General features: G+C 37.5%; 1 protein-coding gene across 1 annotated transcript in view; it reads left to right on the top strand.

Moving 5' to 3' along the window:
- Nucleotides 1-15,922, top strand: part of CDKAL1 (CDK5 regulatory subunit associated protein 1 like 1) — a 415,564-nt gene that overhangs the window by 373,071 nt on the left and 26,571 nt on the right. The window contains exons 14-15 of the mRNA XM_027748305.2: nt 4,456-4,539; nt 9,196-9,360. Of these exons, the coding sequence (XP_027604106.1) occupies nt 4,456-4,539; nt 9,196-9,360 (249 nt within the window). The remainder of the gene's footprint in view (nt 1-4,455; nt 4,540-9,195; nt 9,361-15,922) is intronic.

The raw sequence follows: 15,922 nt of genomic DNA, 5'->3' as shown, positions 1-15,922 counted from the left end.
CTGCATAATTATTAAAATATATTTAAAATAATTAGACTGCAACTGAAAAATCAGGAGAGAAGTACACCAAAACTGATGTAGAATGAACACTTTCTAAATTACTTTTGCTTAAACTTTACTATACTTAGTAAAGGTCAAAGTATGCATGTTTACCAGAAATATTCTGTACATCAGAATAATCTACTAAAATATACTCACTTGAATTGTGACAGTCTGTATTTTTTATTGCCTGCTTTATGATGTATTTAAATAACAAATACAGGAAAGCAACTTTTTATGTGGCTTCCAAGCTTTGTACTAAGTATGTTCCATAATGATTGGGGTCAGAATCCAAGCCAGCCTCCTTCAACATGAATTGAGAGATGCTCATCAGTTCGACTATGAATTGAATTCAACCTGAAGGAGGCTTTAGCAACTGTCTCTAAATCAGTGGTGATGCTACATGTGCAGCGTGTTGTCTTCTATGGGAGAAATATAGAAAGACAGTGATTATTAATTTATTTTTTTTTTAGCCCAACAGAGGCTCTTACAAACAAAGCTAACAAAATTCAGATAAAAGAATGAGAAGAAAACAATGAGAAAGATCGTGTGCTGCATGCTCTGGCTGTAATAAGCAATAAATCAAAACTGGTGCAATCATAGTTTTCATTAAGTAAAAAAAAAATTAGAGGTATAAATTATCTAAGTAAATCACAGCAGGCCACTGTTGACATTATGTAGCAATATTCTGTCAAAGCATGTAAAAAAGGGACAGTCCTTTACAACCAAACTATTGCAGAGTTTAAAAACCAGTCTTGTGTTTTAGGTGATTCAGTCAGTTTTGGTTTAAAAAAGAAACTTAATTTGACTGCAGCCAATAAGGGTTTTGGAAATATCTTACTGTTCAATTATTTTATAAAATCAGCCAGCTGGAAAAACTGCTTTTCATGACTTCCAGTAAAGGAAAAACTGAGTTAAAGAATTATCATGTCAGAATTTCCTGTAGGATAAATGAAAATGAAATAAAAGTTCCTAAGTGATTTCATTACTAACTCTGAGATTTACAAACTTCCTGGTAACTGTTTCAGTGTAGGAAGTGATACGACCAGCAGCGCTTGTTGCACTGTTTTTGGTGAAAACAAATTCTCTTTGTGTAAATTATATGACCAGTCCACCTTGGGATGGGGGAGGCTGCCAGGCAAGTTTTTTTGCTGTCATTCATAAGAATTTTCATACTGCCATCCATAAAGAAAAAAAAGTAATGCTTCTATAGGAAACCTTTCCAAATTGAGATGTCAGGGCTGAGTTTCCTAAGTTCCAGATGCTTTGGCAGAATTGTAGTTCCCTGAGAGCTGGAACTCGTGCGTACCTGTGGAAGGAGATGAAAGAATAGGAATAAAAATAAGATACTGAACTACTTCTGCTGGTACATGCCTGAAAAAAATCATCAAAGGTTATTATAATTATGACTGTTATTAGATATCGTGTCTGGTTTCTGCGTATTTAAATTTTGAGAGAGGTGAAACTTAGGCACTTAGGGATCCCAGGGGAATAATTGCAGAAATGATGACATATTACACTTCTTGAACAAATTTCAATACCAAAGCTGCATTCTGCGTACTTACATTTCTTCTTAATTATGCTTGGATGCAGGATAGATAGTCATTTTCTGTCTTACAAATGCATGTAGCCAATTAGTCTTGTAGATCATGAATACTCAATGGCCTAACTCATTAAATGGAATTTTCCTTTTCTGTTGTTATGGCAAAAGAGTCTGCAAATGGCTGAATATTGTATCTTTCTGTGAGTTTGGTCTTGGCCAAGGCTACAAATCCAGTACCTTCATCGAGTGAACAATTACTGGGTTTACCTGCATTCCCTGCAGTGTGCCATCTTAGTCTTGTGTGCCTGTCTGTCTGTATGTGTGTATTGTAAGTTGGTATAGGCTGTTTGGCTCCTCTGCATTTCTGGTGCTCAATTTAAATGCCACAGTTCTGATGCTATGTTAAAAATTTAGTCTTCCTGATTTCCTCCCATTCCCAAGAAATTCTGAGCCCAAAAGCTCAGTCTAGCCCACTGGGACATGGAGACCTGACCTCTTTTGCTCATGGAAGCAAAGATGAGAAAAACTGGCAACGTGTCTCTGAAGAAACCACAATTTATCTCAAATGATCTAACACAGGTGTTCTTTTCTTCTTCCCTCTGATTTTTTTTTTTAATAATATGGTTGCCATTCTTTCATCTGAGAGTATGAAGATAACACATGTAGCTCAGCCTACCTCATGGGCAGGACTCATAGCGGCAATAAGGGCAGAATGTGGTGATAAGAGAGACCCAGGGAACCACAAGACAATTGTGAAATGAGTTACAGGCCCAGTATTGCTTTGAACCAGTTTTGCTAAGTATCAGTAAATAATGAATGCGATGTGAGGATGTGACTTGGTGATTGGCCTTGGTGCTTTTCAGTGGTAGCATGTTTGCCCAAGGGTGAATGTTGCTTATTTTGTCCTCCTCTTTTTCATAATATCGCATGACATCTGAGACTTTAGCACTTTAGTGCTACAGCAGATATTGAATTGTGATTTTTAAAAGCTATGGTTTCAAATATTATAGAAGTAACACAACCTCTCAGTTTAGGGGAAATCTTATTATTGGAGTAGTTATCTCAAGTGTCTTATTGACATGTTTTGCAAAACTCCTTTGGGTATTTGAACTGAATAACTGTTTTCTTGAAAATAATTTAAAAAAACCACCTCACTGTTGGTTACACCGAATTTTTACTAAAATTTGAGTATGTTGTATCTGTTGTTATATGTAATTGCAGACTTCCTAGAGAAACATGCATGGAAATTCTAAATGTGCTATAAAGAATTCTTAAACACCTCTTAAAAGTACGCAAATATATACATCTTTTCTGCTATTCACATTCTGTTACTGGGCCTGGAAGTCAGGGATTTTACCCCTTCTGCTGTACCCCACACTTGCAGTCCTGAGAATGAACTCTAACTGCCTTGGGGGAAGTGAGCTGGGTGCTTACTGTCTCCCTTTCTCTCCAGGGTTTACTTTGGGAATATTTAGATATGTGCACAAGGAAGAGAAGGCAAGAGTTATTCTATGAAGTCTTTCTGTTCAGCAAGTGCAGAATTATATATGTATCATGTGTGTATATATATATATGCATATATACAGTATATATATACTGTAATGTAGGTGTGATATTGCTGTTCTTATTTCTTAATGTTCTATTTTCTGCCATTGACTGTTAGAGAAACTTCTAATCTTATCTTTTACTTTTACTGCTTGTACCTTAAAAAATCAAAACATTATTATCTGATCTGCAAGTTCTTGCTAGTTCACATCAACCTTATGATGGAGGCCTTAAAACTTCTAAGTAACAACTGCCATTAGGATGTGGTGGAAGTCTTTCAGGGAGGGGGAAGAGTCTTGAATGTAACTTTACTCATAGATATTAAAACTTTGGAGTAAAATGTGAAACCTTTTTGAGTCTCAAAATAGTAATAAAAGCAGTGAGTAAATTTAACTTGCTAGACAGTTGTCATTTGCAGAATGCATTTGTCAAATAGTTTGGAAATAATCCAGGGCACATTTAGATGGAAAAAAATAGAGATGAGCTCAGACTAAAAATGTGAGTTAAATGTCTTCAAGGTTTGTAGAAATTAAGCTATACATTTTCATTACACAACTCAGTAATGGACAAAATCAAAAGGTGCTATGTGGGAGATTTTGAACAGTGGGGAAATTCAGATTTAGTTTCATATCTACTTGGCCCCTAAATGCAAATGATTTGTCTTGGCATCTTCCATTTAACTAAATGTAAAACTGGTGCTTCCCTTAAACTCTATTGGAGCATTTGGAAGTCGGGAATTTTAAATAAAGGGCTTTTTACACCATTTTGCCTTACATAATATCGCTGTGTCTGAGAGTTGTTAAAAACTCTTCTTCTTGAGTCTTTGTAATATGCAGTGTTGGCTCCACTGTAATGGAAATCAGTGTGATCTTGCAAGCACAGCTTGGTGAGATCACCAAAAAGGGATAAAGAGATGCCCTAGCATTGTAAATAACAAGTGTGGCCTTTAAAGAAAATATACCTTTTGAGTAATTGATTGCCCAATTTTTTCATTAGTTGGATGAAGATGTAATGGACTCTGTGCATATCTACCATTTTTATTTGTTATCATGTTAATAAGTAAAAATCGGTATATATTTCTGAACATGATTTTCATGTTAAGCCATTATAGCACCACAGTTCTAGCCCTTAATTTTGACTTTTAACCCTGTCAGTTTTAGACAGTTTAAAATAGAGCTTTTCCTGTTCCACTTTCTTGCTGACACAGAATTTCCTCAGAGAATTTGATTATTTCTGCTAAGAGCATTTGTTTGTAGTTGCAGTTCTCTTCTCAGCATAATTAATTATTTTTCCTTTCTGAGTCATCTCTCTCATCTTCTATGTTCCAGGTTGGTGAGAGGCAGAGAGTTCTGGTGACAGAAGAATCATTTGACTCCAATTACTACGTTGCTCACAATCCTTTCTATGAGCAGGTACAGTTAAATAAACCAGATAACATCTTTTTGTTTTATCTTTGCTTTCTGATAATCTCAGCAGCACAGTGTGTTACGATACAAAAAAAACAAGGAAAGAAATAAGTATTTTCCAGGAAACATGTGACTAACAAGACTTGTTTATGAGATATTTTGTTTCTGTGTTATAAATATAATTAACCTGAAATTACATTAAGAAATGCACAGTGGCTGTTTGAGTATACAGCATGGTTTAAGAAGCTGTTAATTATTGCAGCAATGTTAATTACTGTGACCCCAAAGCATTGTTTTCTGAATAGTTGAGTCATGATAGTTTCCATACATCTTTCTGAAAAGTATTTCAGGCAATCCAATTGGAAAAAAAAAATAATTCTAGGAATAGAAGGGTCAGAAAATTTCTTAGATTACCACTTTGGCGTGATATGTTTTATCTCATAGATTCATAGTATGGTTTGGGTTGGAAGGGAGCTTGAAGATCATCTAGTTTGAACCCTTCTGTCACGGGCAGGGGTGGCACCCACTAGACCAGGTTGCTCAGAATCCCATCCAACTTGGCCTGGAATACTTCCAGGCATGAGGTGTTCATAACTTCTCTCTTCTGGGCAAACCTGTTCCAGTGCCTCACTACCCTCTTGCGTATAGATTTTTTTCCTAACAACTAATCTAAATCTCTTTTAGTTTAAAATTGTTCCCCCTTGTCCTATCACTATCTGACACTGTAAAAAGTCACTCTTCCTCTTTTTTATAAGTTCCCTTTTGGTACTAGAAGGCTGCTATAAGGTCTTGGATCATTTTTTACTCCAAGTTGAACAACCCCAGCTCTCTCAGCCTTTTCTCATAAGAGGGGTGCTCCTGCCCTTTGACCATCTTTGTGACCCTCCCCTAAAACTGCTCTGTCTTGTGTCCATGTCTTTCTTATGCTGAGGACCCAAGACTCCAGCAGGGTCTCACCAGAGTAGAGGGGCAGAATTGCCAACCTTGACCTTGACAAAGCATGGAACTTTGTGAGATCACACTCCTCTTGATGCAGCCCAGGATACAATTGGCTTTCTGGGCTGCAAGACACATTACATGCATTCCTCATGTTCAGCCTCTCATCCACCAGAACCCCAAGTCCTTCTCGGCAGGGCTACTCTCAATAAGTTCTTCTCCCAGTCTGTACTCCTGTCTGGGATTGCCAACCCTGGTGCAAGTGCACCTTGCACTTGAACTTGTTGAACCTCATTAGGTTCTCGTGGGTCCACTACTCAAGCTTGTTTAGGCCTTCCTGAATGGCATCCCTTCCTTCTGTTTTTTGTCATTTCCTTCTATGTACTTTCTATAAGGAAATTCTTTCCACACAAAAAGATTACCTTTGAGCTAGGAAGAAAGTACATCTATTTCACAGAATTATTACTTTTACTCGGAAGCAGATGACTTGCTAAGACCCAAGAAAATTTGCTTTTCTGAATCATTGTGATTTTATTCTCATTTTACCTTTGGGTCGTTGTCCGTTTCCTTGCACTGAGCTATCTACCGTTCGCTTTTGCTACCTTTAGGTATTCAGTTGTCTGAACCTGGAGAGGCTATAGGTGTGCTTACATAGTCACCAATAGTGCTTTCTTCTGGTTTTGGGTTGTGTTACAGCATTTATTTATTTTTTCTTAGTAGTAAGGAACATTACTATTCATGAAATATCTGTTTCTGTTAGATATCTGGTTCAATAATTATTTTTTCCTCACTTTCTCTTTTTTTGATAAATCTCCTTTTTGTTTTTTACATATTTCACTTCTTGTCTAAGTCTTATGTATCACTGTTCCTTGCTTTTGTAGCTTATCACTCAGATTTGAGAAACACAGTCTTCCATATAGAGATTAAAAAGAAATTGCTTGGGGCTTTTCAGTGTTCAGTGCTTGTTTGATGAAAGCCTAATTAATTAAATGAAAAGCAATATGTACAGGAAAAAAAATGTGTTGATGTTTTATGATGTGTTTGTACAGCACCTAATACAGCTCCTCATTGGGACTGGTAAAAAATACACAACGTGCACATAGTAACATACATAGGGAGTAATTTTGAATTCGATTATGCAAGAAATACTTTTCATTATTAAAATGTAAGTCTTTTCCCTAAAATCCTATGTAGGGTGTGTTTCACAAGGATAATATCCTACTGCTCACCCAGGTAAGTACAAGACTTGGTGCTAGTGACTAAGATTAATAGCAGTAAATTGAATGATAGTAAATTGAAAACCACTCTAGAGTCACTAAGTATCATTTTATATATTCTTGGAAGGTGAAGCTCAGAGTCCTGATGTAATGTTCTTTTAACTCAAATAGTTATCAAACCTGTTCTCTCTTCACTAACCTCATCTATATTAAAAGATTTTGCTATCAAAGCCACATCGATAGAGCTACACTGACAGACTTCCTGGTAGAGCTGCACCTTACATTTGTGGAGGCTTTGGTAATATAGTTTGCATTGAACAGAATAGTCTAAACTGACTAAGGGTACTTTGCCAGATCAACAGTCAAGATGAGGGTTTCTATTGGTGTAACTTTGTTTATTAGAAATATGGTTGAGGATTTTTCCCCTTACAAATAATGATATCAAAAAAAAATGTCTGAGTGTATGTCAGGCCTGGCTGCTTGGTTGTTTACAGAACCTCCCAGATATTTTCACTTAACGTCTTTCTTTTTCTGAAGTCACATTTAAACTTAGTTACTGTCCTTTTGCATATGGAGACACAAAGATTTACAGCGGTCACAAGCCCAGTGATATACTTAGCTGCCTAATTTTCTTTTGATTTAAATTTGCCCATGATGAATTACATGGGAAGAACTCTGATCTAGTTGTATTGTAACATTGTCCCAGCATTAGGACTCTGACTTTGTGTTTGTTTAGTCTCAGCTTGCCCATCTCTGAAAGGCAAAGATGTCTGCTTTTCTTGTAAGATGCTTAGGAAGTTCATCAGAATCCTACGATCTGGAAACACTTACAGTCATGAACACCTTGAGCCTTTAGGGAAAAAGATGCTTGGGAAACTACTGGTGGTGATTTCCTCCAAGTAGAACAATCAACAATTGTGATAGGTGAAAATGGAGAGGCATTGCCTGGCAACAAAATGCTCTCCAGATGTGGTTGGCACAGAATTTTTCTCTGAAAATCGTCTGCACAGGCAGTCTAAAAATCAAGTAATTTTAAGGAACTTCAGTTTCAGCATCAAAGAATCAAGATATATTAATGTGATCTTTGAAAAACTCTTCTCAGCTCTAGAGAGGCCACATCTGGAGTGCTGTGTCCAGTTCTGAGCTCCACAGTACAAGTGAGAAAGGGAGCTCCTGGACTGGGTACAGTGGACAATGACAAAGATGATTAAGGGACTGGAGCATCTCTCTTATGAGGAAAGGCTGAGGGAGTTGGACCTGTTCAGCCTCGAGAAGAGACAACTGAGAGGACCCCTCATCAGTGTATATGAGTATCTGAAGGGAGGGTGCCAAGAAGGCAGAACTAGGCTCTTCTCAGTGGTGCCAAGCAATAGGACAAGAGGCAATAGGTAGAAACTGATGCACGGGAAGTTCCACCTGAACACGAGGAAGAACTTTTTTACTGTGTGGGTGGCTGTGCACTGGAACAGATTGTCCAGAGAGGTTGTGGAGTCTCCCTCACTGGAGATATTCCAGAAATGTCCTGTGCAGTGTGCTCTAGGATGACCCTGCTTGAGCAGGGAAGTTGGATCAGATGACCCAGTGTGGTCCCTTCCAACCTGACCCACTCTGAGATTCTGTGTGTGGATGAGCTTCAAGTACATGTGATTAAATAAATTCCCATGATTCAATTTTTCACTGTAAACACTGTAAAATATTTCACCAAGAAATAAAAAATAATTTCACCAAGAAATTACTCCACTTTTCTTTTTTAACTGCTTGTCTATTTTAGAACCTTTTTAAAGCCTTTTTTACTCCCTTTATTCTTCCAGCAAAAAATATCGCTCAATTATGTTGGGCTCTTTCTTTTGTAAGACACATGAGCTAGGAATATCTGTTGTGTGCTGCTTTTTTTATGAAATGGGACTTTCTGATATCATGATTGTGCAAATTCAGAAAAGGATGGCATTAGTTGCTGACCCAAGAAACGCACTCGTCCATTTTTACAGGCATTCATTGTCAGTCATGCATCTCAGCTGCAAAGGTTCTGCACAGTCAAAATAAAGGCTTGTGCGAAGAGAAACAAGGGCTTGTGCAAAGAGAAACAAGGGCATAATTTCTGTCCAGAAGCATTTACAGACTCAAAAACATTTTTTAAAGAAGTGTTACGGCATGGACATGAAAACAGGAAGCTTTACAGGCTATTAGAACTGTGTACTATGAGTACCCTTGGGAACTGTTTGGGTCTGGATTCGAAAACTGCAGTTGAGGCCCAACTTTCTCATCAATCAAAAAACAGGACTCACAGTTGGAGTTGAAAAATGCTGAGCTAACACTGCAAAGCTCTTGAAGAATGCAAGCTGGAGATCTTATTGGTCAATGTGGCAGGGTCTATAGTGTATGCCGATGACTAATATTTTAAAGTTTTAGAATTTTCTCTGATGTTTATCATCTGTTTTCTGAGTGGAAACTGGAGACTCTGATGTTCCTTGTGGTATTTAGTAATTATGTCTTTATCTTTATTTGAAAGGTCCTTGTGCCAAAGGATCCTCTGTTGATGGGTAAGATGGTAGAAGTGAATATTTATGAAGCTGGAAAACATTTTATGAAGGGGCAACCAGTGTCAGATGCCAGAGTTCACACTGCATCCATCACCAGACCATTAGCAAAAGGAGAAGTTTCTGGTTTAAGAGAGGTGAGAAAAAGACATTTTCTGCTTTGCTACACTGGTAAATCAACAGCTGTTCAAGCAACATGATTCCATGCTATGTATCTGTTATCATTTTATAGTTCCCATTTATATATGCATGAAGCTTTAGTCTTTTAAGACAGATTGAAATTTGAATTCAAAATATGTTTTTACTGATGTCCATAGCTTTGCTGACTATAAAGGTGATAATACACTTGTTTCTTCTTTCAAGGTGCAAGATGGGGAAAGAACTTACTAGAATTGAAAAGATTTAACATCAGTAACTCAATGTATTTCAGTTTAGAGGAAGGATGAATCAGTTTTCTTTTCTTTACCTAACTGTTTTTAAAAAATGTGTATTGATTACATGTCTATTAAAACAGGTCAAAACACAATTCAGAGATTCAAAATTAATTGATGGGTAGAGGTATGGAATATTTACAATATATTTTGGAAAAAGGTCAACATCTGATTTAGTCATGTAAAGAAAATGAAACTCTTTTAAAAAGAGATCTGATCCTTATTTTACACCTCAGTAGATATGACTGTTTGCCAAGTATTCTCATACATTTCATGGAGCTCTAGTTGTAAAAACTGATGGAGTGTGAAATGAAAATGTGTATCACATTTCTAAGCATCATTTGATGTCCTTTCTCCAGCACTGTTGTTAGGATCTCCAAAAATATGTAGCACATGGAAGAAGGATAATTGGCAGTTTATCAGCCACCTTACTGCTTTTGCAGTAAGTTGCTGGCAAGTATTAAAGTATATACATATCCTTGTTTAAGTTCTAAGTACTCGTATTTAAAATACATTATCAAGACATACCTTAGGTGACTAGTGTTAAGCTAAGCTCCGTAGTCCCTTGAATAAGCCTGGCTATGGAAGCATAGAGCAACAAAATAATGCATTCTCTCTAATGCACCTACTGTAATGTGTTCAGCAGATCATGAAACTTAAGCACAAACACACTGCTAAGCCCTCCATTGAATACTGTCCGTGTGTATGTGTATATTGGCCTGATAAGGGTCTGTAAGAGGAAAAAACAGCCAAAGCCCTCAAATTGTCTGGTTGAGCTACGTAGCTATTTAAACACAGCTGATTTTTTCATCAGGACATTTTTCTTTTAAATAATCTGCTGGAATAGAACCAAGACTGTCATTAAACTGACTACGTGCTGCCAGAAGCTTGTAGCATGGTGACAAGCAAGCAGACTCTTGACTGAAATTTTTTATGGTAAAAATGAGAGATAAAATTATTAAAATCAAGAATACTGATAATTTCCGTAAGAACTCATTGAGATACATAGATCTGGTCCTGCCCTTTGAATAGGTATGAACAAGTAATGGAATGCACCAGTAAATGGCTGCAGCAAGCAAATGATAAGGCAAATTGCTTTTTATGACTTTTGTGGTTACCAGTGCTCCTTCAAGGGAGCATCTTATTTATGTTTGGTCCACTGGAAATGTTCGGAACTTTTGCTTTATGGAAGAAATAGAATCTCGGTATTTCAGTAAGTGGAATGTCTTTTGTACATGGAAACTGCAGCTGAAAGCTTTTAATCACACTTGACCAATGTATAATATATAGAACATGAACTGAAACTTTTAGTGGGAAGTTCCTCCTGACAAATTTTATATGTAAGCAGCAAATCAGGAACTTTCTTTAGGTTTTCAGGAAAAAAAGTCATTTTGTCACAAAAGTTAATGTGGGCTTCTGGCTGGGTGCAAGATGTTCTTTGGGTTGTTCTGTTTGGTTGGACTGCTGGGAAACATTTCCTGCTAGGTGTGCTCAAGACATATAATTCTAACCAAAGGTGCTATAAACAGGATAAAAAGGGCAACGTATGTCCTATGAACACAAATGAGCAAGAATTAGGGTCTGCTTTACATTCCCAGGCTAGAAAGGATGAGTAGCCAGCTGCCAGGTGGCTCTTTTAAAACCAGGCACATTTCTATTGTTCAGCACAGATATAAACTGGGCAGAAGCTCTTTTAGGCAGCAGCTAACATCCTGTAGCTGGTATGCTGTCTGAAGTGCTCAGGAAGTTTCTAGTGGACTTCCAGTGTCACCCTGTTGATGCTAGGACTTCCTCTGAACTGCTTTATGTTTGCTGGTCCATGATGAGAGCTAGTTCAGAGAAGTACACGAATTTAATTGTAGATTGAGGTGATCTAGATCAAAAGAATGTGATAACAGGCCGTACTGCAGTAAAACATTCCTATGCTTCAGTCTTTTCCCATTCAAGAAAGCACTTGGCTCTTTCCTGACCCTGTGTACTGCTGGGGCTGCAGTGCATACCTTACAGTTCAGCGTGTTGTGCAGGTACTGTGATAAAGAGGGATAGATTGCCAAGGACTGTTACGTGATTGTAGACAGTCTGCAGCAGTTTAAAATATGCTATTTTTGTAGTTTATGCTAGGCATCACTTGCTATTATTAACAGTGTCTTCATTAGCTTGCGTAGGACACAGTAAAATCTGCACTTCTCTCTAATGAGGAATGTTCACAGAAAGCTTTCAAATCTGTAGCTTTTAAGGAAATTAATCATATGGCTAAAAAATAAAGTTATAAAAATTGAGAGCACCATAATGTGAGGATGTTAAAGCCAGTCACAAATGGATGCTAAGCACGAAGAAGCTTCTGTAGATGCTGTGAGGAGAAGTACCTCCAAAAGATCAGAGTTTATCTGCAGCTGTGTGCTCTCTTTCTCATCATACACGTTCCTCAATAATTTTTAGTTTAGAGGGAGCACCACAAGCAACGTGGGCATCCGAAGGAACAATGGTAGGCCTTTTTCTTACCCTTTTGACTACATGACTGTGGTGGCAAATTGGTGCAAAGAAATAAAGTAGGTTACCAGCTAGAATGAACAGATTTGCCTGAAAAAGAGGGAATGCAAAATGCAAAAATACAATGGATAGTTTAGAGATTCCATAAAATACTCGCACATTATATATCTGTAACAAATAAGGAGGCAAATATTGATAGAATTAATTCAGAGTATTTCTAGCATATCTTTTTTCATGCTTTTCCAGTGTATGAAAAACACAGTTAATGTGTATATCCATTAGTGTGTTAATGATGTAGAATGTCTTACGGTTATTATATTCTTTAAGGCAAAAACTGTGACTAAGTAGATGGGCTTTGAGTAAGGTTTTGACATTCAGTAATGTTAGATTCTGTGGCAGAATTTGGGACAGGAAGGACAGAGGAGTCTTAGAATCAGCAACTCAGGTTAAAAAGCTGTCAAAACAATCAGACTTACCAACTGAGTGGTAAGTAGCAAAATGCACAGATATTTGCCAGGATGTTTTGGTGGTGTTTTTTTTTTTTTTATTTCAGAATGCTTTCTTTATAAAAGTCACTCAAAAGGGAATGATGTCTCCAAGTTACAAAATTTTACAGGAGGGCTATTTCGGGGGGGCAAACACATTCAGAAATTTCATTTAACTCAGATCTTCTGTAGATTTTTTTTGTTTTAAAATGCGCATTTGCTGATTCAGTAATAAAACCATGTTTAAAAGACATATATAGCAGAGAATATATGAGTGAAAGTTGAAATCAATCAAGCATGGGCACATGCATAAAGGCATTTTTAGATTTGGTTCTAGTAAGTCTAACATAGGATGTATGTGAACTGGGCATTTAAAATGGTGACAGTAACATTAAAAATGAACATTCAGAGAAAACAAGCATGTTACAAGTTACTAGCTGCAATTAAAAATATTGGTGAATAAGTGTTTCAAAGCTTAGATCGAGAATCAGTTCTACTAAGTTTCACAGGAAAAAAAAGAAGATGTAAATGCTGCAGATGTGATACCCTTTCATTTACATAGGCTTGGAGTTGACAAATCATTAAGGGCATACTTCAACCTTTTAAGATTCAGAAAAGCAATTTAGCATGTCTTCTATGTTTGTAAGTGCTTTGGTAAACTTGTCTTTGAGATTTTGGAGATGGGTTTGCAATATACATAGTACTGAGTATATTATCACTGGGTAAATGTTTTTGAAAAGTCAGCAAAGTGTGTCAACTGTAGGAATGTAATCTAATTAAAAAAAAAATTTAATATTTTTATTAGTTTTATTTGGCCATATTTAGGGATCTTGACAGTTTATCGGAAGCATAAAATAAAATACCTAATAAATGTATCCTTTTGACAGACAAATGTTTGCCCAAACCTAATAACTGAAAAAAAGTAAGAATCTGCAAGAATGTGATCTCTTGATAGAAACAGAAATAGAGTGTGTTATGCTGCTGTACTCCAAAAATAATTCTAGTTGTTTACATATGATCCGTGACTAGAGGAGAAAAAATACTGTAAGATCATAAATGTATGAAGAAGAGACCAAAGGGCTGGGGGATAAAAAGAAAAGAATTCTGCAGTAGTACTGCTACCTGCCAGAATTGCAATGCATTGCCAGAATCAAAGCCCTATAAGTCTGAGGATCTTTGGTGGGAAATTTTAATCTGATGGAAAATTAAGGCAAGAGGAAAATATAATTTTAACAGGCTATTTAATTACATAGTCAAGATTATGTTCATAATTCCTGTTTCTGTAAGGCATCTATGACTGACTTTCTTTTCAAACAAATACAGGCACATCTTTGAATTTTCCGTTTTCCTTTGGTTTATGTGATAACATTCTCTTCCTCTGCAATCAACATCTTCTGAGAGCTTCCATTTGCAATATCTCTTTTAGTGAGTCTGGGATCGTGGTGCACATCTCGATGGCTCCCAGGCCATGGTAATATCCACAGCTGGCCTCTTAAGCTAATAGCTATTGAAGTCATTGGGCTCTTTGCAGTAAATGAGGAATGAGCTACTGATTTTCAGTTAGCAACCAATTATTTGGTTGTTCTGCTTGTTGCTGATTTTTTCCTCATCCTGCCTGCATTTTTTGGAGTAGGTTATTATGGTATCGTACTTCTGGATACTAATGAAGAAGCTTTATGTTCCTGATCTTCCAGGTAGCCACAAGTATGTTCTAGTTACATTAGCAAAAGATGACCTCTAAACATTACCCAGCCTTTTTTCTGATGTTAGAAAACAGAAAAGATGCATATATCAAAGACTTCTTTATAGGCTGCCAGAAAGAAAATTCAACAAAGCATAGCTTAAAGGAAAGTCTCTGATCTCAGGTAGAAAGGGTGCTTCACTTGCAGGCAAATCAAAATGGAGAAGGGGGAAGAAAATATCTTCTCCTGGAACAGAAATGAAAGAAATCATGTCAGAATTGAAATCTCTGTATTGGAAACTTCCTTCAAGGACTTGGAAGGAAATGTGGAAGATGTGCATTAATTATTAAGGACAGTTTTTACATATGCTGGAGTTTCAAACTGGTGGAAAATCTGGTTCCTGAACAGGAAGTAGAGATTAGAGATTTAGGAAAAAAAGAGAATGAGGAAACAAATTTTAGATCAAAAAATGGCATGGAGGTGTGAGGAGAGGAATCTTTCATAAAATTACAGAAGCAGAAACTGTAGAACATATGAGTAATGGTAATGAAAGATTGGAATTTCCAAAGAAGAAATATAAATTAATATAAAATACACCTTCTACCTCTCTTGGAAAGCTACTTTACAAAGGGATCTTTGTATCATGAAGTCCAAGAAGGGGCAATTTGAGAAACAAGTGGGGAAGTTTCTATTTAAGAGAAACATACTGACAGAAAAAATAAAAGAACATTTTTTATGTAAAATCATTTTCTGGTAATGCTTTATGAAAATGTGGTGTGCTATTTGGTGCTCTTCCATTCTTAGGAGCATACCTTTTGTTGTCTCAGTTGCACTTTCTCCCTCTTTTTGACGCCCCTTTTGTGACACCAGGCTGAGTGGTTGGCACCAAACTGAGTGGTGCAGTTGTCACAACTCTAGGATGGGATTCCAGCCAGGGGGACCTGGACAAGCTCAAGAAGTGGACCAATGGGAATCTCATGAGGTTTAATAAGTCCAAGTGCAAGGTGCTACACCTGGGTTGGGACAACTTCCAGTATCAGTACAGGCTGGGGGATGAATTGATCGAGAGCAGTCCTGCTGAGAAGGACTTGGGGGTGCTGGTGAGTGAGAGGCTGGACATGAGCCAGCACTGTGTGCTTGCAGCCCAGAAAGCCAACAGGGTTCTGGGCTGCATCAAAAGCAGCATGGCCAGCAGGGTGAGGGAGGGGATTCTACCCCTCTAATCTACTCTGGTGAGACCCCACCTGGAGTGCTCTGCATCCAGCTCTGGGATCCTCAGCACAGGAAAGACACTGACCTGTTGGATTGAGTCCAGAGGAGCACCACCAAGATGATCAGAGGGATGGAGCACCTCTCCTATGAGGAAAGGCTGAGAGAATTGGGCACGTTCAGCCTGGAAAAGAGAAGGCTTCTGGGTGACCTAATTGTGGCCTCCCACTACCTGAAGGGAGCCTACAAGAAAGATGGGGAGCAAATTTTCGGAAGAGCATGTAGTGACATAACAAGGGGGAATGGATTCAAACAGAAGAAGGGTAGGTTTAGGTTAGATATGCAGAAAAAGTTCTTTACTGTGAGGGTGGTGAGGCACTGAAACAGGTTGTCCAGTGAGGT

This window comes from Pipra filicauda, unplaced genomic scaffold, assembly GCF_003945595.2.
Source record: "Pipra filicauda isolate LSUMZ 115617 unplaced genomic scaffold, ASM394559v2 scaffold49_size4853605_pilon, whole genome shotgun sequence".
Lineage (NCBI taxonomy): Eukaryota > Metazoa > Chordata > Aves > Passeriformes > Pipridae > Pipra > Pipra filicauda.
Note: the sequence above shows the minus strand (reverse complement) of the source record. Positions and strands in the feature narration are given on the sequence as shown.